This window comes from Chanodichthys erythropterus, chromosome 10 (assembly GCF_024489055.1).
Source record: "Chanodichthys erythropterus isolate Z2021 chromosome 10, ASM2448905v1, whole genome shotgun sequence".
NCBI classification, from domain to species: domain Eukaryota; kingdom Metazoa; phylum Chordata; class Actinopteri; order Cypriniformes; family Xenocyprididae; genus Chanodichthys; species Chanodichthys erythropterus.
The window spans coordinates 1,695,646-1,723,477 of NC_090230.1; the positions used below are offsets into that span (position 1 = coordinate 1,695,646).

Genomic DNA, 27,832 nt, shown 5'->3' on the forward strand with positions numbered 1-27,832 from the left:
CAAAAAAAAAATCCACATGGAATATACAGCATCTACTGAACATTTTTGGTAGTCTATATATGATTGCATGGTTAATTAAAAGAAAAGTAAAAAAAAAATAATAATAATAATAATAATAGTAGTAATTGTAAAATTGCTGTTTTAAGTAGTGTAATCAATGCGTGTGTTCAAAAGTCGTATCACCAGAAATAATGGTTTAATTAAATATAAATGCATTAATGAGAATGAGAAAACATTTATCAATATTCCATTGCAAATCTACCAAAAAATGTCCCACTTTTGCATAGTTTATAATTCCACCATCTTTCCCTTAAGTGATATTAACTGTAAATTGCTGTGCATGTGTATAATAATCTTAAGTAATGTATCACAACACAACTGAATAAATAACATCTGACATTAATATTTTTTGTAGGTTGTGCTTATAGGATTTTCATACAATCTGGAAACATAATTGGCAACATGATATATGTTGTTAGTGCACTTAAAAAATACAATTGACAGACAAATTAAAAACTGAAAGATTCCCATTTTAAGTGCCTTTTATGTTGAACTGTCTTAAAATATTTCATCACAACATATTTTAAATGAATATATAAAATGCAAAGACAGTGGCATATAACAGCTGATCTTTAAAAGACATAATTTTATCCTCAGGGTGTGAAATAATGTGGCATGCTCATATTGCATCTGTTCAGGTGTTCACTGTCAGTCTTTTTTGTAGTGACAAGATGGAGGAAGTCATCAAGCAGACGTCATAACAGATCAAAAACTGTTACTGTTCAGCAATTTTTGCCATCATCAAAATGCCGCTAAATTACATTATCCAACATATGCATGGACTCCATGATGGCCTCATCCTGAGCAAAAATGATGGGTAAAAAGAAAATACAAAACAAAGAACATATTAAATATCATTGCAGGTCATGTAGGTAATCAGCCAAATTAATTTTAGTTGCTAATTAGTTTTAGGAGTGTTAATTTTGGACTTTAAAATTAGTTTTTATAATAGTGACATTCACATTCAACATAGTTACATAAGAGTTACATAATTTTTATTTAATAGCAAAAGCATGAAAAAAACAACAACAAAGAAATCATCATTAGTTTTGGTGTCATCCTTGTACCGTTTGACATGATTCCAGAAATTCCTCCATTGTGACGACACCATCATTGTTGCGATCCATTTTCTGAGTGCAAACAGAAAAACTTCAATAATTTTAGACCTATATTGTGCCAGAAACATGGTGAGCATTAGAAATAATAATAGTAATAAATGATTAATAATAAATTAAATAATAACAATAATTTGTTTTATGTATTACAACAAAAATATGTTCTAAGAATGTTTTGCTTTTAAGTTATGAAAATGTTCTTTCTGAATGTTCAATTGTCCAGTTTTTTAAATGTTTAAAAAAAAAAAAAATTCTCGGTTATGAGAACATTTTTATGTTTCAGAAAAAAAAAAAAAAAACATTTCAGAAAAAAAATGTTCCATGAACAAATAATTGTGAACATTATTACTGTCATGGTTACCAATCCTGAAAATCCCTCCGTTCTCTTTTCCCTGAATACTGATTTGGGCTTCATTACCCAGCAACCCACATACCTGGACTGATTACACTCACATCTGAACTCCATTTCACAGACTATTTCAGCTATGAACAAACAAAGCTTTGTTTTTGCCCCGGCTACAGTTCTGAGCATTTATTCACTGTGATCTGTCTTGCTTGGTTTTGACTCTTACTATTCTGGTTTATTTTTGATTCCTGCTGCCTGCCTTTTGACCCTGCCTGTCTGTGGATTACTCTGTATTTGATTGCTGCCTGCCCTGACCTACTGCCTGGATGACTACATTAACTGCTTTGCCTGTTTTGCTGTTCCAAACACGTCTGTTTTACAATTACAGATGAGTGTGACCATAGTCCACTGGAGGCGAGTTGAAGTGAACCCATGTGCAGTCTATTTAAAATAAAACATGAACTAAATACAAAATAAAAAAAAAACCCGACCTGACTTGGCATGACATGAAATGAAATGAACATGAACAAACTCACCTAAAAGTGAGTTACACAGAACAAAGCTAGACAAAGCAACAATGAAAACGATGGCTATAAATACACAAGACTAATTTGTGTCTGACTTGAAGCAGTGCATGCCGGTTAGAAATTTTTCTGGTAAAGTATGCAAATGCAAAAGCAGCGCGAGTGTCACTGCAAAAAGCAGAAAGTGCCTGACTTCACGTCTCCATTTTCAGCTCCTCCCCGACTGCACGCAGTTACTCTCGCCGATTGGTTACATCCAGCTGCAGCCAATGTCAAACACACCTATAAGGCTTGTTCGAGATGAACTACACTAGCAAGATCTGCCGGTTGTAGGCGGGGGAGGATTACAGAGAAGGCCGTCAGGTTGGACACTTTGTGCTTTCCGTAGTGTGCTGATCTCGTTTTGCTCTCGAGGTACTTCGATGGCACATGTGAACGTAAGGCGGCTGCAGCGCCGAGCAAAGTCAGGCCCTGTCCCAAATGGCACCCTAAACCCACACGGTTTTCCTCTGAGTCCGCACTTTCATGACGTAATGTCGCTTTGACTGCCGGGTAAAGTCCTCTGCATAGCTCACAGTCTTGCGGGCTCAGAAGAAGTGCACATCAAGGGCGCATAGCAGCCGCAAAGGGGGCAGTCACAAGCACCCTTCTTTAAGCTTAAATGACGAATGGGATGCCCTACGGTCTTGTGGACTTTGACACGTTGCAAGTCCACAAGACCGAAAGTGCACATGACGTGTGCCATTTGGGACAGGGCCTCAAACGGTGCATTCCAAACAGGATATATCATCCTCCGAAGGGCACTTCGGAGTGAAAACAATCATGGCCGCTATATTGAAAGATCGTTCCAAACCAAAGTGTTCAAAAGTGGCCACTTTGAAATGAAGGATTTCGAAGGGTACAACTGATGGACACTTCGGGCCCCCATCATCCTTTGCACAGGGAAGTTGTTTGACGTCACAGAATAGGTACAGCAGGCTCAGAGTTCGATTTTACCTAGAAATGTATGTATAGTATTTTTCTTTTTTGGTACATTATTATGGTCAAAATTACATTGTACTTCAACAAAAATGCTTTAATGGTACCTTTATCAGTCAATTAAAATGTTTCAAATACATAGTCAATATATATTATATTTAACGAAAAAGACTGGCAGTGGCTTATAATGTCAATACAGTAAATGAATGCATATTAATACAAAAAGTAAACCAGAGGAAAAAAGATGAAGGCGCCTCCATGATTGTCTCATTAAGATGACGCAGAAGTGCGTTCCAAAAAAAGGACCCCTACAGCCTTCATCCCTTCAAGGCTCTCACTCCAGAGGGTAAACACTTTGAAGGGATTAGGGCATATGGATGAGCCCTTCCAAATGGAATGCAGGGAGAGGTTGTATATTATAGGGAGATGAGAGGGTCTGTATCCCTTACCAATGGTGAAAGTGTAACGGCTAACTTAATCACATGCGGCACCTCTCAGCCTATTGAGGTGCAGTAAGAGGTGGAGCGTTAGCATTAGCCATTACTTTTTTTGGCTAAAGGTTGCAGGCTTGCCTTCCAGTGGCTTCGGCAAAGTCGGAAAACTTTTCTAACCAGAATGCATTGCTTTTATCAGGTGGCAACCAATCTTCAAACAACCCTAACAAGAACTACACAACACATGAACCAAGAGAAGCACATGACAAGATCACACGAGGGAACAAGGAATCACATGACATGACAAGGAAACATGACTAAAGGTGCGTTCAACTTCTGCTGCGGCTGGATGTAACCGTTCGGTAACCGAATCTTCATGAAGCAGTGTTTTGAAATCGGCCATCACTAAATAAGTTGTTATTTCGTTTTTTTTGGCACACCAAAAATATTCTCGTCGCTTTATAATATTAATATTGAACCACTGAACTCATATGAACTGATTTAAATATGTTTTTAGTACCTTTATGGATCTTGAGAGAGGAAGTGTCATTGCTCCCTATGGATGGAGACCTCACGGAGCCATCGGATTTCAACTAAAATATCTTAATTTGTGATCTAAAGGTTAATGAAGGTTTTACGGGCGTGGAACGGCATGAGGGTAAAACTGGGTTAACTAACCCTTTAATAAATAAATCAGACAATGTACCGGCAATTTAGTAATATCCCCGCAGTTGTGGTCTTGAACGGTCTTGAAACAAAATTTTGAGTCCTCTTAGTCTGAGACCGAGACAAGACTGAGCACAGACCAAGACCTTCCAAAAATGAAGACCGGTCTCAAGTACTACTCATAGCTTGTCTAGCCAGCTGTCTGTTCTGGAATCGCTCTCACAGTACTTTAATGCCATACATCAGGGTGACGTGGTGTTGGCGCTGTCTCAAGTCAGACAACATTTCTAACCAGCATGCACTGCTTCAAGTCAGCCGCCAATCGGTCTGCACAGTGCTGCATGAAGTTGAACAAGCCCCCCCCCCCCCCCCTAAAAAAAATATCTACAGGGGAGACTTGAGAGGTCGTGATATGAGGGAGCTCTGGAATGGTGGTCATGACATGACTTGGTTCTGATGTGGAGGCCAGAGGCTGGAGACTCTGGCGTGACGGCCTTGATGGTTGGAGGCTCTGGCGTGACGACCATGGCTGAATCCCAAATGGCACACTTCTATGCACCTTTGGTCTTGTGTACTTATAATAGCACGCGAGTGCGCATGTTCGTTACGTCCACGAGACCGTAGGATGTCCAATTCATCATTTTAGGTTTCAGAAGGATGCTCGCAAACACCCCCTTTGCGGCCGCTATACGCCCTCGATGCGCACTCCAGCTGAGTCTGTGAGCTATGCAGAGGACTTTACCCGGCAGTCAAAGCATCATTACGTCACGAAAGTGCGGACTAAGAGGAAGACCGTAAGGGTTTAGGGTGCCATTTGGGACTGGGCCCATGATGGCTGGAGGCTCTGGCATTACAGCCATGATGAATGGAGGCTCTGGCGTGATGGCCATGATGGCTGGAGTCTATGGAAACTGCTGGGTCCATGATTGGCGGACTAACTTTCATAGTCCACTGGAGGCGAGTTGAAGTGAACCCATGTGCAGTTTATTTAAAATAAAACATGAACTAAATCACAAAACAGAACAGAGAAACACATGACCTCAACAACCAATAAGAATCATGCAGTAAGTGATTTCTGAGAAACACTGTTGATATTTGAAATCGACACCTAAACAAACACAACCCACCCTTCATTGCTCCGCCCCCAAAATAACGAACACACTATGCAACACATCAACAACTAAGGGCTAACGCATCAGACAGCGCATACTTTTCCAGTATTACCACAGGTCCTAGTCTCAGCCTCAGACGTCACGCCCACGGACTGTTGGCTAAACGTGGAGTTAAGGCCGGAACACACCAAGCTGACGCTGACGAACTAGTGGCGACGAAAGCAGACTGTGAGGTTGGCTCACATTGGCAGCGTCTGTGTCCAAAGTTGGCCTGACACACCAAACGTTACACAGCCAACGGCCAAGTAGCATGTCAGTTCTGCGCCTGCGTGAGATGAAATGCCTTTCCGAACCAGCAGGTGGCAGTATCTGAACAGCCAATCAGAATGATCAGATGGCCCGACGGACTGTCAAGCTCCGACGCCGATTCAACATTTCGAATCGGCCGAAAAAAAGGCGACGAGGACCAACTTCAGCCGACGGTGCGGAACACACTGAGAAAACTTTGTCGGCTGAACTAAAACTGCCAGATGGCCAACCGTCAGCTTGGTGTTTTCCTGCCTTTAAAGCTTAAGTGGAGACTGCCGTCAATCTGAAGTTCTGGCTACGTGAGACTAAACAGGTCCTAAAGCTCCTCTAAAACCCTTCTATTTCCAATTATATTCCTCTTACATTTCTGTCTTTTCTCTTTCTACAGTCTTTCTACAAATCTTCCACTTGCACACTCTCCCTCCTCCCCATCACAACACAAGAGTGTTTTTGGTGCTCCGTGGATCAGTCTGATCCAGTCTGTTTTTTCTTCTTTTTAAGGCAGGCGTACACTGCAATCACACAAGCTTTCACACTAAACATGAAGACTGGAGCTTTCGATGATGCTGCTATATCATTGGATAGAAAAAAAAAGAAAATCAAAAGACAAGTGTGCAAATGATTTGGTGAAAAGCAGAGAACAACACAGCCATTCCTTTCAATAAAAACAACTAAGGTGCTCGTAACATGCTCAGGCTCGGCTCAGCTCATAATTCCTCTCACACAGTGTGAGCCGAGACCATACGAGCATCAACGATTCCATGCGATTTCTCCTGAGAGAAAAAAATTGCCTGCGAGCTCGTATGACAGCAAAAATTGCACTGCGTACGCCTGGCTATACAGAGCAAGCACTATATGCAAACTAGGGCTGTCAACATTAACGCATTAACACATGTGATTAATTCAAAATCCTTAACGCGTTAAAATAATTTAACGCATATTTAACGCAAAAAATGTCCGGAAGCATGTGAAATTGCATCATAACATAACGTCTGCTCGCGGACGTTGGAGAAGATGGGTGCCTAATTTGTAGCTCCGCTCCTGATTGTTTAATAAAATTTACAAAAAAAAAATGTTTTTAAGAAAAAGCTGAGGGCTCTACTTCACTTCTGCAATTCATGAGGGAAATGATACCGAAATGGCTCTACCTCTGTTTTGATTTCAGGCTTGAAATTGAGAGGAGCCCACCGATCACTTCCGGCAGTGCACCAGGAGTTAATTATCCGCCATGAAGCGTACTGGTCAGATTTCTGTGCTACGCGGACAGAGAACGCATTCTACAGTCAGCACTGAAAAAAACTGCAAATTACTCACCAGAGCAAGCAGATACGCTTCTTTCAAGATCTCTCAGTGGATGTCATGAGGAAACGCAGGGAATTAGACATTGTGAAGAAGATCTTAGTCCATCGCAAAATGTTCCGTGGATTCGCGTACCTGGCCAAGCTGCGTTGTTTTCATGATTCAGAATTTTGCACATTCAGTACTCCGACCATTGTGGAGGAGTTCATAGAGACTTTGCAAGATAAGTGATGAAGGGATTCTTACAATACTCTCTCATCTTTATCATATTCGGAGGGGTAGTGACTTTAATTTTCCTGGGTTCTTATATGCCATTTATTTGTTTCTAATCTGTTTGGAGATGTGACTGTTAGTCCATTTAACGGACTTTACAGACATATTTTCCAACATTTTCTCTTGTATGAGACCACTGAGATAATGATGTCTAAACTGTTAATTTACTGGAGCAGATTAACCTTACGCTTTTCAAAATGGGTCTGAATCTGAACCTTATGTTGGTAGCAGGTATAACTTTTTTTACTTGAGTCCAACGGGGTACAGAGACCTATAGGTTTAGGGGTAGAGGGAGGTGTTTTTTTGTTATTTGTTCTCTGAGGTTACAAATTTGCCCATCAGATACATTTGTTGTTTCATCTTTTTGTTTAAAGCTACATTAACAGTTTCTTACTTGGTCACACCTTGTTATAATGCAGAGCTTGACTAGTTTCATGACATGGAAAGTTAAAGGATTAGGGCATGTGGTAAAAAGGAAAAAATTCTGACTTTTCTAAAAAAAAAGGTAAACAGTAACAGTTGCCATGCTTCAAGAAACCTATCTATTGGATAGCGAACATCTGAAATTAAATCAAGATTGGGTGGGTCAAGTGTATTATTCTTCAATTGCAGACACACTCTGTCAGTTTAAATCTAGACTAAAAACGCATCTCTTTAACCTGGCATACACATAACACATTATCAATTTATATTTTCAAATCCGTTAAAGGATTATTAGGCTGCATAAATTAGGTCAGCCGGAACCGGGAACACTTCCTATAACACCAGATGTACTCGTTACATCAGAAAAAGAATGGCATCTACGCTAATATTAGTCTTTCTGTTTATCCCGAGGTTTACTGTAGTCAACCGGATCCGGGCCGTATCCAGCTGAGACCAAGGACCGGCGCCATGACGTGACCACAACGCACCCCTGAAGTATCAGCAGAGATCGAGTCGACTAGATCATCCATTGTGAAGACATCATCTACACGACAGCCAGTGCCACAGTTCATCAACAAACTGTCCATACCGGCGTGATGAATACGATCCTCAACTGGATGGAACTGATATAAATACTTTGATTGTTGCGATCCTATCAGACTTATGATAGCAACCTGATTGTAACAAAGCTCTGTTCACCACAGGAGAACTGGACCCCCGACTAAGCCTGGTTTCTCCCAAGGTTTTTTTCTCCATTTTACCACCTATTTGCCACTTGTTTGCCACCTGATGTCACCTGATGGAGTTTGGGTTCCTTGCCACTGTCACCTTTGGCTTGCTTAGTTGGGGACACTTGACATTTCACTTGACATTTGATATTCAACAGTATTCTTGACATTTATTCAACAGTGCTTCTGATCTGCCTGCATTGACACTATTCTGTAAGAGCTGCTGTGAGGCAAAATTTATGTACCAGTTATGAATGTAAAGCTGCTTTGACACAATCTACAATGTAAAAAGCGCTATATAAATAAAGGTGACTTGACTTCATGCACAGTTTACTCTAGGAAAAGAGGCATGATTATTTTAATTAGCAAACATCAGAATCAGAGATCCAGAAGGTAGATTTATTTTGGTTACAGGCCACTTATTTGGTCATCATATTACAATGTAGATTGTAACGCACCCAATGAAGATTCTACCAAATTCATATCCAAAATATTTTTTTTATTCAATGAGCGCTGCAAAAGTAGGTATCTGCGCTGGAGACTTTAATTGCGTGATGGATGAGAGACTGGACAAATCTTCATCAGGCATCCTAGTCAATCCCAGATACTCTTTGGTTCTTAAAAAACTATGCAAAGATACCAGTTTAATTGATAGCTGGGGAGAAATGAACCCTCTTACAAGAGACTACACATTTTACTCTAATCCTCATGGTTCATATTCAAGAATTGATTATATCTTTATTCCAAATACCTTAACAATTTTATATCTTTTAGCAAAATTGGTTCAATTGCCATTTCAGATCATGTTCCGGTTCAGATAGATATTACATTAGGGACCCCACCAACAAGGAGTAAGGTATGGAAACTAAACTCGTCTTTCTTATCGGACACAAAATTTTGCAACATTGTAAAGGACTCAATACAAAATAATTGGTTAGATAATAAAAACTCACCCGTCTCCCCTGCTGTAATGTGGGATGCAGCAAAGGCTACTGTCACGATCACCGTCTGCTCCTGTCAGTTCCCGGACTACACTTCCCACAATCCTCCCTGTCAGTCACATGTTCACATCACACCAATCACCTGTTGCCACATCCACCCTAGCACACCACACAGATCACCACACCCAACTGCTGCTCATTATCAGGACTATAAAGGACTTCCACTCACACCACCTCACGGCGAAGTATTGTTTAACTGTTGTTGCAATTTCCGAGCGTTTATTCCCTGTTTGCCTGTCTGTTCTCGACCTTGTCTGTTCCTGTTGTTTGATCCGTTGCTGCCTGTCCAGATCCAGCAGCTTCCGTGAGTGTTTCTATCACCGCCAAGATGAATCCATCTGCCCAGTTAATGGGTCTCCGTCAGGGAGACAGACCCATTGAGGATTATGTCATGGATTTTATCGAATTGGCACCATCAACTTGTTTCAGTGAGGACTGTTTAATGATATTTTTTCGCGGTGGATTATCGGACCCGCTCAGCTCCGTCATGCCACTACATGAGATTAACGGGACTTTAGAACAATATATCGAGCTGGTGTTGCTGAGGATTTCGACACCTCGCTGTGTCATGTAATGGCCGCCGCGCCTATAGACACTCACAAAATGGCGGTTACTACCACAACAACATCAAGTCAAGTCTCCGCTGATCACCCAGAGTCACGTCACCCCTCTAGATCAGTCAGGGAGCGGAGAGGACTGCGTTGCAGTGTGGCAGATCCGCCGATGACTTCAGCTCGAGCGGCTGGCATCCCTAAGCATCCACCAGCCGCTTCATTCTCAAGCCCGGTGGCCGCTTCGCTCTCAAGCCCGGTGGCCGCTTCGCACTCAAGTCAGCTGGCCGCTTCGCTCTCAAGCCCGGTGGCCGCTTCGCTCTCTAGCCAGCCGGCCGCTTCGCTCTCTAGCCAGCCGGCCGCTTCGCTCTCAAGCCCGGTGGCCACTACGCTCTCAAGCCAGCCGGCCGCTTCGCTCTCTAGCCAGCCGGCCGCTTCGCTCTCAAGCCCGGTGGCCGCTTCGCTCTCAAGCCCGTTGGCCGCTTCGCACTCATGTCAGCTGGCCGCTTCGCTCTCAAGCCCGGTGGCCGCTTCGCACTCAAGTCAGCCGGCCGCTTCGTTCTCAAGCCCGACGGTCGCTTCGCACTTAAGCCCGGCGGCCGCTACGCTCTCAAGTTCGCCTGTTTCGACGCTCTCAAATTCGCCTATTTCAACGCACTCAAGTTCGCCGGTTGCTATGGACTTAAGCGCCCTGGACGCGCTGGACAAGATGGCTGCTTTGCCAGTGCCCACGGGCAAGATGGCCGCCCCTGCAGTGCTCAAGGATATGAGGGGCGTTCCAGCCATTGAGTCCGCTCCAGAACCCGCTTCAGCCAGTAAGTCTGCTCCTGAACACGTTCCAACCAGTGAACCATCGCCTCATCCTCGGAGGAGGAGGAAGAGGAAGGCTCATTCTATTCTTCCCCTTCTTACACCCAAGCTCCTCGCTCTGCCGGCGCCACCTGTGCTTCTTGCCCTGCCGGCGCCACCTGTGCTTCTTGCCCTGCCGGCGCCACCAGTGCTTCTTGCCCTGCTGGCGCCACCAGTGCTTCTTGCCCTGCCGGCGCCACCAGTGCTTCTTGCCCTGCCGGCGCCACCAGTGCTTCTTGCCCTGCCGGCGCCACCAGTGCTTCTTGCCCTGCCGGCGCCACCAGTGCTTCTTGCCCTGCCGGCGCCGCTCAAACTCCTTGCGCTGCCAGCGCCACTCAGGAGTCTTGCCCTGACGGCTTCACCCACACGCCTGGCCCTGCCGGCACCACCCGAACTCCTTGCCCACGAACCTGCGAAGGGCCTCGCTGAAATCCCCAAGAACTTTTTGGGGGGGGGCAGTGTACCTGAGGGTGGGGAGCTTGTGGGTGGGGACCCTGCTCACCATGGCCGTTAAGGGCCCCTGACCTACTATGGCCATCTATGGACTCTGAACCGCTGGGGTCAACTTTGGACTCTGACCCACTGGGGTCACCTATGGACTCTGTCCTGCCATGGCCGCCTGAGCCACCTGACCTGCCGTGGCTGCCTGAGCCACCTGACCTGCCGTGGCTGCCCAAGGCCCCGGACCCGCCGTGGCTTCCTGACACCCCTGACCTGCCGTGGCTGCCTGAGCCATATGACCTGTCGTGGCAGCCCGAGCCACCGGATCCGCCGTGGCTGCCCGAGGCTCCTGACCCGCCGTGGCTGCCAGAGGCTCTGGACCCGCCGTGGCTACCCGAGGCTCCTGACCCTCCGTGGTTGCCCAAGTTCCTAGAACCTGCATTGGAGATCCGTTCCCGGCTACCAGTAGATCTGCAATGCACCCACCCCCCCTCCCTAGCTGTTCCGTTTACGCCACGAGGACGCGCCTTCCGGGAGGGGGGCATTATGTCACGATCACCGTCTGCTCCTGTCAGTTCCCGGACTACACTTCCCACAATCCTCCCTGTCAGTCACATGTTCACATCACACCAATCACCTGTTGCCACATCCACCCTAGCACACCACACAGATCACCACACCCAACTGCTGCTCATTACCAGGACTATAAAGGACTTCCACTCACACCACCTCACGGCGAAGTATTGTTTAACTGTTGTTGCAATTTCCGAGCGTTTATTCCCTGTTTGCCTGTCTGTTCTCGACCTTGTCTGTTCCTGTTGTTTGATCCGTTGCTGCCTGTCCTGATCCTTGCCTTGCATACTGTTCTGTGAGTGATATCTGCCTGCCTTTTGACCTACCGCCTGTACCCTGACTACGACCCTGCCTGTCCTTTGCTGCTCCTGTTTGTTCCTGATTGACCCTGCCTGTACGACCATTCTCATTCTTAATAAAACGCTGCAGTTGGATCTTACTCTGAGTCCTGCCTTCGTTACAGCTACAATCCGGGGATACATTATTTCTTATACTGCTGCACATAAGAAAGCCCTGATATCTAAATGACAAGAATTAGAAAAGGAGGTTAAAAGACTAGAATGTCTGCATAATACAACTCCCACTCAAACTAACTGGGAGTTGCTTTATGCCACGCTAGGGCTGAACTTAATCTTGATCACACTAATCATATTAAAAAGCTACTGTTTCTTTCCAAACAAAATTATTACTAGCATGCAAACAAATCTGGTAGACTGTTAGCATATCAGATTATCAGAAAAAAACAATCTGAGAAAACAATTAAGCCTCTAAAGATGCCGGACGTTATCACAACATACGATCCTGCACTGATAAGCAATACATTTCGATCCTACTATGAATCACTATATTGTTCACAAAACAGTGCTTCACAATTAGAATTTCAAACTTTTTCAATATTATTTCTCTCCCAATTATTTCAGAAGAAGACAGAAGATTACCTTAACTCGCCTATAACTTCAAAAGAGGTTCTGGCAGCAATAAAGTTAATGCCATCCAACAAGTCGCCAGGACCCTACGGTTTTCCCCCTGGAGTTTTATAAATCATTCTGGCCCGAGCTTTCTAATATTTTTATGCCTGCTTTACAAGCTATTTTAGATCAAGGTACAATACCTGAAACATGGAAAACAGCATATATCTGCATAATACTTAAGAAAGATAAGAATCCAGAAGATTGCGCATCATACAGACCAATAAGTCTACTTAATACAGATTCTAAAATACTAGCAAAAGTTCTGGCATGTAGGTTAGAGAGCATACCTAAGTTAGTTAAGCCAGACCAAACAGGGTTTGTGAAATTACGTTATGGCACTGATAACATACACTGCTTTTTGAACGTTATTAATTTTTTTCAAAATGAAGGACGTCCTGCACTTGTTCTCTCCCTTGATGCTGAAAAAGCATTTAACAGGGTCAAGTGGGACTTTTTGTTTACTACTCTCCAAAAATTCAACTTAGGACATAATTTTATTAGGTGGATCCAGTTGCTTTACTCTGATCCTAAGGCCACAAACAGTCTCACTTCAACTCCATTTTGCATAGGGAGAGGCACAAGGCAGGGTTGTCCTCTCTCACCTTTACTTTTCACTTTAGTCATTGAACCTTTAGCAGAACTCATTAGACAGAGCAAAAATGTCCATGGAATTACAGTGGGAGGAGAAGATCATCGAGCATCACTTTACGCTGTTTTATGATACATTTTTATTGTTTTTATGATAAATTTTTATAATTTTATGATATTTATGTCTAATCCAGAGCAGTCTATTCCAGTATTATTGGAATGTATTTCTTATTACAGTAGTCTTTCCGGCTATGAAATAAATATCTCTAAATCCACCGAATTACCTTTAAACATCCCTTCTTTAGAACACCTAAAGTTAATTTCCCCTTTCCAAATATCAGAGAATGGCTTTAGATATCTTGGCATTTTTGTCACAGCTTCACTTAATGAACTTATAAACAATAATTATACTCCTCTTATAGAGAAAATTAAGGCTAATTTGAAAACATGGTGTTTACTCCCGATTTCACTTCTGGGGAGGATACATGTAATAAAAATGAATGTCCTTCCCAAGCTTTGGTATTTGTTAGAGATGTTAAGAAATACTTAAAAAATTCTTAAAAATTCCAGAATATTAGTCTATGGCTGAAACTTGGAATCTCTCAAATATCTTGTTTATTTTCAGAGGGCACTTTAAAGTCTTTCCAGCAGATTATGGAGGAATATAAAGTTCCAAAGTCCATTTTTTACAAATATCTTCAATTATGGCATTTCTTAAAACCAAAAATAGATAAAGAAGAATTGAGAATGGAAACAACAGAGATTGAAGACCTTTTATTGAATTCAATCAGTTTAAAGGGATCAATATCAAGGACATATGACATCTTGTCTAGTAATTGCACCTCTGCATTACCAGAACTGAAGGGTGTGTGGAAAAAGGATATTGGTCAAACCATTAAAGAGAATGACTGGGTTGTTATATGCAATAATGCCTAGCCAAAATGTACTTCCCTGGCGATCCATGAGCTCAACTTTAAATTTTTTAACAGGATATATCTTACACCGATGCATATTAAGAAGATATTTATCAATGCTACAGACCTGTGTTTCAAATGTAAAAAAGATAAAGGTACATTCATTCATTGTTTCTGGTACTGCGACAAAATTTTGCCATAATGGAAGAAAATACATAGTGTAATGAAAGATCTTCTTGGACTAAACTTCGATATGACCCCAGCTTTGTATTTATTGAATTTTAATGTCAATAGTCTGTTTAAAAAAGATGCAATACAGTTATTCATTGTCACAGGCTCCTTCTTTTAAAATGTGGATATTACAGACTGCTGCATGGTTGCAACTTGAAAAGCTCACCCATGATAAACATCAAAAATCTGAAAAATTCTGGCTGATATGGTCTCCCTTTTGGCAATATAAAAGAGCTCTCTTGATTAACATACAGAACTACTTTTAACATCCTTTAATTTCCTTTTATTTCCTATGTAAAGACTGCTCTAAAATACCGTGACCTTTTTGTTTCTTGTCGTGTTTACATTTGTATACAGCCGGTTTTTTTTTGTGTGTGTGTGTGTGATTGTGATTACATCTACTTGTTCTTTCCTTTTATTAATTTTTTACTTCTTGTTTCTTGAACAATCTGTAACATGAATATATGTTGTGATACTGTTAATGTTATGTTGATAATGTGGGCAAACAATAATTATAAAAAAAAAACTCAAACTCTCTGTAATATTCTGTCATTGTATCTGAAGAGAGCGAGCCCTCCCATCTCATCTGGACGGAATGTCAAAACATCCCAACGCAGTTTGGCCAGATGATATGAAAACTATGTTTCTTGGCTGGATAAAGCAAATCAGCTTCTTGCTATGAAAGTTTTGATGGATGAGAATTGCAATCAAAGTAAGGACGACTGCAGTGACATACAGGCATCGTACATTAATCGTACATTATATTGATGGGCAAACAAATCATGTATGAGCGCTCTCGACACACTGATCGCACATTGTATGCACAGACACATTTCAGTACATTGACGTTTTCACACACATTCAGGAAAATGTTTGGATTTGTCCTGTGTATGTTGCTGTTTACTTTAGTATATATGCAGGTCAAGGCATTGTATGCATTGTAGAAAAACATTTTGTATGCTTAATTTAACGATAAGTGTGCGATTAATCACGATTAAGGGTGCGCGATTAATCGTGATTAAAAAAAAAAAAATCTATGGACAGCCCTAGTGCAAACACAATATTTTTTCAGCACACACACAGAACACACATCTAGCAAATATTAACAAAATTCTTTGTCTAGGTATTGATTTAAATTTTCAACATTGTTTCTCAGAAATTGCTTAAGCCGGGCATACCATGCCAAATCATACATAACCAATTCACATAGATATATAAATATTATTATAGCCCAGTGGCTGCAACCATACACACACACTCTTTCTCTCTCACTCTCTCTCAAGTTGTTTCTGTTGAAAGGAATGGCTATGTTGCTCTCTGCTTTTCACCAAATCATTTGCACACTCGTCTTTTTATTTATTTTTTTCTATCCAAAGATATAGCAGCAACACTGAAAGCTCCAGTCTCTGCGTTTAGCACGAAAGCTTGTGCAATTGAAGCCGGTTCGCCGTGCAGTACAGTTGTGCCGTGTACCAGCTGCTGTGACACAATTATCAGGTTAACTGACTCGCAATGTGTGCAATGGCTCACGACCTCCCGAGTATAAAAACTCACACAGTGTATGCCTGCCTTTACTGCACATTTCATTTTAAACAAAATGCACAAATGTAAATTTTGTGGTTACATTATCAATATCAAACTTTATTTTAAAGAGTTTAACAAATATGTATTGCAGTCCGTAACTTTTTTGTTCAAAGATTATCCAAAATAAATTTGAGCAATACATAACCAGACAGTGTTCAAAACGATCCTTACCATAGCCCGATTCACAACGGTAAGCTTGTAATAATGTTTTATAATAAGAGTGGTACTGGTGGGTTTCCGTGGGAAATTCGAGCATGCAGCCGTTCATCTTTGTGTCATTACATTACGTCTGTAAACGGAAAGGAATGAGTCCCAGCTAGTAGTTATATCATGTGAGGATGCTGCTTGTAGCGGATCACTTATAGCCTTTTCTCACAGCAGATGAAATAATTAAACTTGTCATTTTGATGGCGGATTGTAATCCAGAAAGATCCAAATGACAATCATCAGTGACAACTGGAGATTTACCCGTAGTCAAAAGCAAAAGACGTCGGACTGTGGAGTGGCTACAGAAATTGAAATCTACAGGTAATGCTAATACACACTAAATACACATAGTATCTTGGTCATACTTCCAAGACATAGAATCTGTGTTTCCGAAGTACAGAATCCACACCGATGTGGTGACTAACACCAACATTAGATTCATCAGCACGGAGTTGCAAAGCTCAATGCAAGTAACGATAATAATTCAGCATATAACTGCAATCGCAGGTTTCAAACAGAGATGGCGACAAAGAGGAAAAACTTCCGGATTGCAGCTTTAAAACATTCTAGTAGTGTTGCACGATATACCGGTACTAGAAAGGTATCGCGATACCCTGCTTTTAAATACTGTCCGGTTCTTCATTTTATTAGTACCGGTACTTTGAGTGCCAGCTGTATTTCCTAATGTGCGACAGCAGGGGGCAGTGTGCGTGCAGCGCACTGTTTCTAAGGCACATTGAGTGCGTGTTTATTCCTCTCAACTGCGCAATGGCTTTTATGGTGACCAAACGAGAGGTGTGGTTGCAAATACAGGTGCTCTTGCAGACCGTCCACAAATTGTTGAAAAATCTGATGCGCAAAGCGAAATATGGAATTATTTTGCTCACATTGCCGACAGCCAGGGCAAGCCCACGGACAAAGCCTGTCTGCAAAAGATGTTACAAAATAATGCAAGCGAAGGGAGTCAAAAGCATCTTGCCCTCAAACATCCCGATTTGAAAACATTAAATAAGTGTTTTTTATTTATTTTACCTGTGCAAGCAGAATTCCGCAAAGAGGTGTATTATTGAGTCTAAGTTTATTAAGTGATATCTGGTTGCAAAAATAAAATTAATTTAAAAATATATAAATATGTGAAGGGTATATACAGTTATTTTAAACCAATTTATGCTTTAATAACATTGCTCTAATTATTTACAGTAATATAATTTTTTACAATAATCTTACTGTCAAAAACACCTAAATGTATAAAAAAAAGCATAACAGCAAATAATTTACAATTTTATTGAGCATGAAAATAATAAAAAAATATATATTAAATCTAACTCTAACTTCACGGCAGTGAAGCTCAAATCCAGAATTATTAGCCTGCACACTGGTGAAGAAAGAAGTTCTGTCATATGTTATTTATTTACTTTTCCTGCTATTTTAGGTTTTTGCCATAGTATCGTTTAAGTATCGGTATCGTGATATTTAAGTTGGGTATCGTATCGAAGTCAAAATTTTGGTATCGTGACAACACTACATCCTAGTATACTTTTTAAGACTGTGAAACATTTAGTTTGGACATCCTTTGGGGCTTCCAGGTTTAATTCTATAAATCTCTTGTGTGAAAGAAGATACTTGAAAATACCTGGAAGAAACTTTCCACATGTTCACTAGATGCACTGTCCTTCATACACGGATGTGTATACTTCCCCATCATATCATAAATGGACTTCATAATATCATTCATCTCCTAAAATAGACAGAATAAATGAATGAATACAATGATGGATTCACAATGGATGGCTTAATTGCCAAGTACTGCACCAAAACAACTGAAATAAAATACACCTTAAAACCATTAAATACCTCTTTAGTGATGCAGCCATCTTTATTGAGATCATACAAATTAAAGGCCCAGCACAGTCTATCGGTGACGGTACCACGCAAAATGATTGACAGGCCAACCACAAAGTCCTGAAGCCAACGAGAAACAAGAGACCAGAAAGTGTAAAAGAAAGTACAATATAAATATGCAACATATTTATAATAATAGCAGTGAATTATCTATTGATTTGGTTACATAATCTGATATTTGTGAAAATAATAAATAAATAATAAAAAAAAACATTTCTGTTATAGCATAAAATCCATGTATTTTTTCCATAACTAAATGTATATTACTATATGGTTTAAAATGAATTCAAATAAGTATAAGTATATGAATAAACTGCAAACTGACCTCAAAACTCACTGATCCGTTCTTGCCTCGATCAAAAGCCTCAAACAGGAAATGTGCATATGCACTAGAATCTTCAAAAGATTGAGCGTAAAACATTAAACTTAATTTAAGATATAAAAGAGGGATTTATAAATTTAAATTTAAATTTTTAAATTTCAAATTAATTCAATTTAATAGCCTTCATGCATTATGCACTCACCTCCATGAGGAAAAAAGTGAGAGTAGATTAACTTAAAAGTCTCTTCATTTACTACTCCGGTGGGACATTCCTACAGCACAACATACAGTACTCATTAACAAAAACATAGAGAAAAAGTATTAACATATTTACAATATATTTAAAAACAATAGAATGATTTTTAAAAAGGGACAGAGCCCTTTGATATGTGTCAGGAGGAAGAAGATGGTCTCAAACCATTTAATGTGTTATTTAAAGGTGGCCAACCTAATCTCACAAGTATTTTACAATTCCGTACAAATTCATACAATGTGGCAAATTTGTAGCAAAATGTATAATTTGTACAATAAAAAAATTAAGCGTGAACCTGCAACTCTATACCTAACCCATGAAGCATGATCTGGTCATACAATGCATATAAATTGTTTTGCCTGTTTAAAAGAGTGCAACAGTGCCTGCCCACTTTTTCAGTGGCATTGATTCTGAAAGTATTTCTTCTATTCATTTCTCCCATAGGGATTTCAAAAAAGTCTAAGATATAAACCAAGTCAACCAGTGACAATGTGGATCACAACATTACAAACTTGAAACTTTGATTTGAAGCAAAAAAAAGTAAGGTACAAGACTGTGTACTGAACGACTTTAGTGTGGTAAAGAACTACAATCTCATGAAGCATTGCAAACAGTATAATCAAATTAAAACGATGGAGATAAAACTACTCATTTATAAATATTGATTATACACATAAAAACAAAATATTTTAAGTTTACTGCCAAATATGCATATATATTCAATTATTTAAAGCTGTAGTCTGTAACTTTTTTGGTCAAAGATTATCCAAAATCAATTTTTGAGCAAGTACATTACCAGCCAGTGTTCAAAACTATCTAATTATCTTGTCTCGATTTACAATGGTAAGCTTGTAATAATGTTTTATAATAAGAGCGACATGGTCGATTTCCGCGGGAAATTCGAGCATGCAGCCGTTCGTCTGTGCAACATTACGTCACGTCCGTAAACAGAAAGTCCCGTCCCGTCTAGTCAGTTTTATCACATGAGGATGCTGCTGGTAGCGGCAAATTTATAGCCTTTTCTCACAGCAGCTGAAATAATTAAACTTATCATTTTGATGGCAGATTGTAATCCAGAAAGGTCCAAATGACAATCATCAGTGACAACTGAGATTCACCCATACAAAAAGCAAAAGACTTTGGACTGTGGAGTTGCTACAGAAATTGAAATCTACAGGTAACGCTAATATACACTAAATACACAATAACTATTTGCAAGTAATAATAATTTGCACGTTCTGGCATGATCCGACCTAAGCAATCATTAGATTTAATCATCATTGGCAGTGCGATTTATTGTAGGCCTAATACTTTTTTCCTCAATTTTTCGGAACAAAAATGGCAGACATGTTACTTACTTGTTCAGATGATATTTTCCATTGAAAATTCTTATATTGGTCATACTTTCAAGACGTAGAATCTGTGATTCTGAAATACAGTATCCACACCGGTGCGGTGACTGACAGCAAGCATTAGATTCACCCACACTGATGAGCTGTGCCGAAGCACAACGCACGTACTGACAACTGTTCCGCATATGACTGCAATTGCAGGATTCAAACATAGTGTTGTGAATGGGAGGCTCAGGCAGGAGATCCAAGTGCAGCGTTTATTAAAGTAGAGTGGTCGTACAGGCAGGATCAAAACAGGAACAAACAGGAACAGTGAGGAACAGGCAGAATCGTAGTCAAGGGACAGGCAAAGATCAGGACAGGCAGCAATGGGTCAAAAAACAGGGAACAGGCAGTAACGGCAACAAGGAACAGGCAGACAGGGAATACAGGAAAACGCTCGGAATTGCAACAACAGTTAAACAATACTTTGCGGTGAGGTGGTGTGTTTGGAAGTCCTTTAAAGTCCTGTTAATGAGCTGCAGCTGGGTGTGGTAATCAGTGTGGTGTGCTAGGGTGGATGTGGCAACAGGTGATTGGTGTGAAGTGAACATGTGACTGACAGGGAGAATTGTGGGAAGTGTAGTCCGGGGAGTGACAGGAACAGACGGTGATCGTTACATAACGCCCCCCTCCCGGAAGGCGCGTCCTCGCGACGTAAAGGAACAACTAGGGAGGGGGGGTGGGTGCATTGGAGATCTAACAGCAGCCGGGAACGGGATCTCCAATGAAGCCCCAGGGACTCGGCCACGGCAGGTCGGGTGGTTCAGGCAACCACGGCAGGTCAGGTGGCTCGGGCGGCCACGGCAGGTCAGGTGGTTCGGACGGCCACGGCAGGTCATGTGGCTTGGACGGCCACGGCAGGACAGAGTCCATACATGGCCCTAGTGGCCTACAGTCCATGAATGGCCATAGTAGTTCAGAGGCCCTGAAAGGCCATGGTTGAGCAGGGTCCCCACCCACAAGCTCCCCACCCCTAGGTATACTGCCCCCCCCCCAAAAGTTCTTGGGGAAATCAACGGAGTATGTAGGGGGTTGATGGGCAAGGAGCTTGGATGACGGTGGCAGGGCAAGGCGTTTGGGCGGCGCCGGCAGGGCGAGGAGCTCGGGCGGCGCCGGCAGGGCGAGGCATTTGGGCGGAGCAGGAGAGACCTCTGGAATGGTCCCCAGGCCCACAGCGGCCTCTTGAAGGGCATCGGCGTCTTGAGGAGAGGAGAACGCCTTCTTCCTCCTCCTCCTCTTTTTCCATATAGTGACCGAAGGGGCGGCCATCTTGCCCGTAGGCACTGGCAAAGCAGCCATCTTGTCCATCGCGTCCAGGGCGCTTGAGAGCGTTGCACCAGGCGAGCTTGAGAGCGTTGCACCAGGCGAGCTTGAGAGCGTTGCACCAGGCGAGCTTGAGAGCGTTGCACCAGGCGAGCTTGAGAGCGTTGCACCAGGCGAGCTTGAGAGCGTTGCAACAGGCGAGCTTGAGAGCGTTGCAACCGGCGAGCTTGAGAGCGTTGCAACCGGCGAGCTTGAGAGCGTTGCAACCGGCGAGCTTGAGAGCGTTGCAACCGGCGAGCTTGAGAGCCTAGCAACCGGCGAGCTTGAGAGCGAAGCGGCAGACTGGCTTGAGAGCGAAGCGGCAGACTGGCTTGAGAGCGAAGCGGCAGACTGGCTTGAGAGCGAAGCGGCAGACTGGCTTGAGAGCGAAGCGGCAGACTGGCTTGAGAGCGAAGCGGCAGACTGGCTTGAGAGCGAAGCGGCCGGCTGGCTTGAGAGCGAAGCGGCCGGCTGGCTTGAGAGCGAAGCGGCCGGCTGGCTTGAGAGCGAAGCGGCCGGCTGGCTTGAGAGCGAAGCGGCCGGCTGGCTTGAGAGCGAAGCGGCCGGCTGGCTTGAGAGCGAAGCGGCCGGCTGGCTTGAGAGCGAAGCGGCCGGCTGGCTTGAGAGCGAAGCGGCCGGCTGGCTTGAGAGCGAAGCGGCCGGCGGGCTTGAGTGCGAAGCGGCCGGCGGGCTTGAGTGCGAAGCGGCCGGCGGGCTTGAGTGCGAAGCGGCCGGCGGGCTTGAGTGCGAAGCGGCCGGCTGGCTTGAGTGCGAAGCGGCCACCGGGTTTGAGAGCGAAGCGGCCACCGGGCTTGAGAGTGAAGTGGCCGGCGGAGACTTGGGGATGCCAGCTGCTCGGACTGAAATCAACGGTGGATCGGTCACACTGGAACGCAACCCTCTCCGCTCCCGGACTGATCTAGAGACCTGACGTGACTCTGGGCGATCAGCGGCAACGTGACTTTGCTCTGGGCGATCAGCGAAGGCGTGACGTTGCTCTGGGCGATCAGCGAAGGCGTGACGTTGCTCTGGGCGATCAGCGAAGGCGTGACGTTGCTCTGGGCGATCAGCGAAGGCGTGACGTTGCTCTGGGCGATCAGCGAAGGCGTGACGTTGCTCTGGGCGATCAGCGAAGGCGTGACGTTGCTCTGGGCGATCAGCGAAGGCGTGACGTTGCTCTGGGCGATCAGCGAAGGCGTGACGTTGCTCTGGGCGATCAGCGAAGGCGTGACGTTGCTCTGGGCGATCAGCGAAGGCGTGACGTTGCTCTGGGCGATCAGCGAAGGCGTGACGTTGCTCTGGGCGATCAGCGAAGGCGTGACGTTGCTCTGGGCGATCAGCGGAGACGTGACGTTGCTCTGGGCGATCAGCGGAGACGTGACGTTGCTCTAGGCGATCAGTGCTGACTTGACTTGGTGTTGTTATTGTGGTGACCACCATTTTGTGAGTGTTCTTTGATGCGGCGGCCATTACGTGATTAAGCATGGTGTCGCGTTCTTCTGCGACACCCACAGTAAAGGGAGATCCGCTCAGTAGTAAAGCCTGTTCAATATACTGTTCCAACGTCCCGTTTGGATCGTGTAGCGGCATGACAGAACTGAGCGGGTCAGATAGTCCACCGCGAAAAAATATCATTAGGCACTCCTCATTAAAACAGGTTAACGGTGCCAGTTCAATAAAGTCCATGACATAGTTCTCAATGGATCTGTCCCCTTGACGGAGACCTATTAACTTGGCAGATGGGTTCATAGTTGTAGAGACAGGAACACTCACGGTAGCTGCTGGATCTTGGTAGTGGCGAAGTATTCTGTTGTGAATGGGAGGCTCAGGCAGGAGATCCAAGTGCAGCGTTTATTAAAGTAGAGTGGTCGTACAGGCAGGATCAAAACAGGAACAAACAGGAACAGTGAGGAACAGGCAGAATCGTAGTCAAGGGACAGGCAAAGATCAGGACAGGCAGCAATGGGTCAAAAAACAGGGAACAGGCAGTAACGGCAACAAGGAACAGGCAGACAGGGAATACAGGAAAATGCTCGGAATTGCAACAACAGTTAAACAATACTTCGCGGTGAGGTGGTGTGTTTGGAAGTCCTTTAAAGTCCTGTTAATGAGCTGCAGCTGGGTGTGGTAATCAGTGTGGTGTGCTAGGGTGGATGTGGCAACAGGTGATTGGTGTGAAGTGAACATGTGACTGACAGGGAGAATTGTGGGAAGTGTAGTCCGGGGAGTGACAGGAACAGACGGTGATCGTTACACATAGATGGCGACAAAGTCGCGGACTGCAGCTTTAAGTATTTTGAGAGCGTAGGTAGACTCGATTACATTATTTGTGGTGCTTCATGGGAGTGGGCTGAGCTGAAGAGATTAAGCTCGTTTGAGATTAGCAAAAGGCTTGTTCGAAATGAACTCCACTACTAGCCTGCCACTGGCTGCAAGCGAGGGAGGAGTACAGAGACGGCCGTCAGGTCAGACACTTCGTACTTTCCGTAATGTGCTGAAACAACGTCATTCATGGCACAGCATGCGATTTTTGCATTGATTGTAGCCGAAGAAATGGATGCGACTGAAATTCCCATGTTTTGAATATCAGATATTCAATATCAAGATTGGTTAAATACAGGAACTACAGGATTTTGAGCAACTGTGGTGCCTGACCTAGGCGGCTGTTCTCGCTTTGCTCACGCAATACTTTGATGGCACATGTGATCACAAGGCGGCTGCAGCGCCTATCAAAGTCGGACACATTTTCTAACTAGAATGCATTGCTTTTGTCAGGCGGCAACCAATGCACCACATGAAGTCGCAGCACCACATGAAGTCGAACAATCCTAAAATCTGCTCAGAACCGATCACCGGTGATCACCGCAAGATGCATGCCGGATAGAAATTTGTCAGAATGTGTGCCAACTTGTTCTGATGTCATGCTGACGTATATCAAAATACTCTCATGACAGCGAGGCAGCCGTGTGAAATTGCGCTGCATGAGCTGCTGGGCTGATCAAAAGCACGATGGGATACTTGCTGACGACACAATGCTTATCTGTTTAAACAGCCATGATGTATTGTTCTCTTTTTAACAGTTTGATTTTATGTTTTTATGTTTATAAATTATATGTGAATACTCCCAAACTCTCTAACAGTGCAATCTCTCTAAAGGTTATGTGATAGTTGTCATATTTCTATATAAAAACATGTCTGTATTAAAGTAAAAATGATTGATAAACACATTTTTAGAATGGAATTAAAGAAGTACTTTGGGTGTTTTGTTCATCATGTTTATTTTCATATAAAAGCAACAAAACTTAAAGGTGCCATCGAACAAATTTTTTACAAGATGTAATATAAGTCTAAGGTGTCCCCTGAATGTGTCTGTTAAGTTTCAGCTCAAAATACCCCATAGTTTTTTTTTAAATAATTTTTTTTTTTTTTTGGGGCATCATTAGAAATGCACCGATTCAGGTTGCGGCCCCTTTAATTCTCATGCTCCCCCGCCCCCGGAGCTCGCGCTTGCCTTAAACAGTGTAAACAAAGTTCACACAGCTAATATAACCCTCAAAATGGATCTTTACAAAGTGTTCGTCATGCATGCTGCATGCATACATCAGATCATGTGAGTATAGTATTTATTTGGATGTTTACATTTGATTCTGAATGAGTTTGAGGCTGTGCTCCGTGGCTAATGGGCTAAAGCTAACATTACACACTGTTGGAGAGATTTATAAAGAATGAAGTTGTGTTTATGAATTATACAGACTGCAAGTGTTTAAAAATGAAAATAGTGACGGCTCTTGTTTCCATGAATACAGTAATAAACAAGGGTAACTTTAACCACATTTAACAATACATTAGCAACATGCTAACGAAACATTTAGAAAGACAAATTACAAATATCACTAAAAATATCATGATATCATGGATCATGTCAGTTATTTTTGCTCCATCTGCCATTTTTCGCTATTGTTCTTGCTTGCTTAGTCTGATGATTCAGCTGTGCACGGATCCAGACGTTAATACTGGCTGCCCTTGTCTATACCTTGATCATGAGCTGGCATATGCAAATATTGGGGGCGTACATATTAATGATCCCGACTGTTAAGTAACAGTCGGTGTTATGTTGAGATTCCCCTGTCCGTCAGAGGTCTTTTAAACAAATGAGATTTATATAAGAAGGAGGAAACTATGGTGTTTGAGACTCACTGTATGTCATTTCCATGTACTGAACTCTTGTTATTCAACTATGCCAAGGTAAATTCAATTTTTGATTCGATGACACCTTTAAATTAAATCCAGTTTATTAGCAACACAGCGCATGAGTCTGAATCGCACGATATCCACCTTTGATCTCAAAGGTGTCTGGTCCACTACAAGAAAAGAGAACTATCTGCCTTGGCTGCACTTTTTTCACTCCTCCCCTCACTGCAGCCGCCTGCTCTCATCTACATTTCAGACGAGGTGAGGCACATCTCAAATGAGCCTATTATTCAGTGCGTTTTGCTTGTTTCCACTCTCTGACTGGTGGAATTTTCTGTACAGTATCATGGGTAATGTAGTTTCTCACCACAAATTCCACTATTTATTATATATTACATATGATTATTTTAAATATTTGGCTTCAACAGAAGCAAATACCATCGATTAAAAAAACCTCATATCTCACAGTCTTTATAGGTTTATAAGTTATCATTAAAAGAGTTATTACTTCATTAACCCAAATGTTGCACTATTCAGAGTCAATACATTTTAAAAATGGCATATAAATGTAGGGTGTGGTCACACTTGTGGTTTGGTTCTTTTGGTCTGGACCAAAAAAGAAAATTATACATTTAGTACAAGTTCACTTAGCATTTACACTGTTATTTTTAAGACTGAACCTTAAGATATAAAACAAAAGGAACAAGGATAAGGGTAGGGTCGCATCTTGTGACATCACGTCCTGTCTTTGGTTTGTTTAGATGTCTTTGGTACATGTTGAGTTCATATTTCATTTGAACCGAGTTTGTTTGGAAGTGGACTGAGACCCCCTGAAAGTATGTCTCAGTCTGCTTGTTTGGTGCAAACCAGGGTTTGGATGGCAGCGTTCATACTTATTTAAACGAACTGCATTAACAGAGCAATCACACCAGAGTTTGTTTCAATCAAACCAAACCTGCCAAGTGTGAACACACTCTTATTGTTGAGCCATTAATGGGCCAAACTGGTGAGGACCTTACAAAGTCATCAAGTCTCTTACACTTTTGAAACTTCTGTAGAGGATTTTTAGCTCTGTTCTGGTGAACTTGGTCTGTTCAATCAGTTTATCCAGACTATCCGGCCTGTAGCACACGGTAGCAAGCTCAAAATCCTCCTCAATACGGTCTATATAACAGATGAAAACATAAAAAACATACAGTAACTGGAAAAACAGTACTAAATTTATTTTAGAAAAATATGTCTAATCAGTCAAGGAAAAAGAATTTGCAGAACAGTCGGTCACTTGCTTTGCCTGACAGCTGGGGTGGAGTCCACATGACAGCAGGGCAGAAGCTTTAGGAAGCGCTGTTTCATGTTCTTTTTGCTCTGGCCTGAGGGAGGGTTACCTGCAAACACAGAGAACTGCTTAGCTATGCAAAAGTGCTTTGTAAAGCATTTAAACTGTATTACAAGGACACAAAACTATTCGCAAAACGGCAGTCTGTCACAGTCAGTTGGCACAGTTTCTGCTCTGGCTTTGATTCAGAAATGAATCAAATCACTGAATTTGAATAATTGAATCTCACCAAAAAATAAAAGAAAAATAGAACACACTGTTTCTTTGACCCTTTTGAGTATACTGGACATGGCCTTTGATAACAGTATGTAAATTCCACAGAACTGGGACAAATTACCAATAATGTGTTATAAAAGTGCAGCTATTTCAGTCCATATTCACTTCCATAGTGTATGCATGAATCACCTCTTATTCAGAAGCCAAAAATATTGATAAACATGGGGAATTCGATTGTTAACAGTTAAGAGGTGTGGCAATATACCGGTATTGACGATAACCGTGATATTCAAAGGATAAAATATCGATATCGTTAATTTAGGGTGTGACGATACCGGTATTGATGATAACCACAATATTTAAAATGAATAGGACTCTTATGATATCATGACATGTAAATACTCCAGCGCCAGTACCTGGTTGAGCTCTCAGGTGGCAGTATTGCACCTTAACACTGACATCTGTCAAACAAGAAGACAGCGCTCGCAGCTATTCCGAGCAGGAGACTGAGAGGCTCTGTCCACACCCAAAAAAAGTAAATAAGCTCGACAGTATGGGAGTTTTTCGGCCCCTTAGACAGCCCAATCCACATGATTTGCCTAGCTACAGTCAGTGTGAAGGGTGGCAACGCCAACAACCTTTTTACCCACCTCTGTGTCCATCACCCTATGGATTACGCCATTTTACAGAGAGTAAGTTGCGAATATTTTACTAGTCATGGAATGGGAAATGTTATATT

At 42.6% G+C, this 27,832-nt stretch overlaps 1 protein-coding gene across 1 annotated transcript; it reads right to left on the reverse strand.

Moving 5' to 3' along the window:
- Positions 1–17: 17 nt before the first annotated feature.
- Positions 18–26,775, reverse strand: kcnip2 (Kv channel interacting protein 2; the record flags this gene model as incomplete). Its single annotated transcript, XM_067399325.1, has 7 exons — positions 18–860; positions 1,128–1,190; positions 17,811–17,915; positions 18,032–18,139; positions 18,405–18,475; positions 18,604–18,673; positions 26,581–26,775. Coding segments are annotated over 7 exons (660 nt in total), but the record flags the coding sequence as incomplete, so codon positions are not given.
- Positions 26,776–27,832: the final 1,057 nt, after the last annotated feature.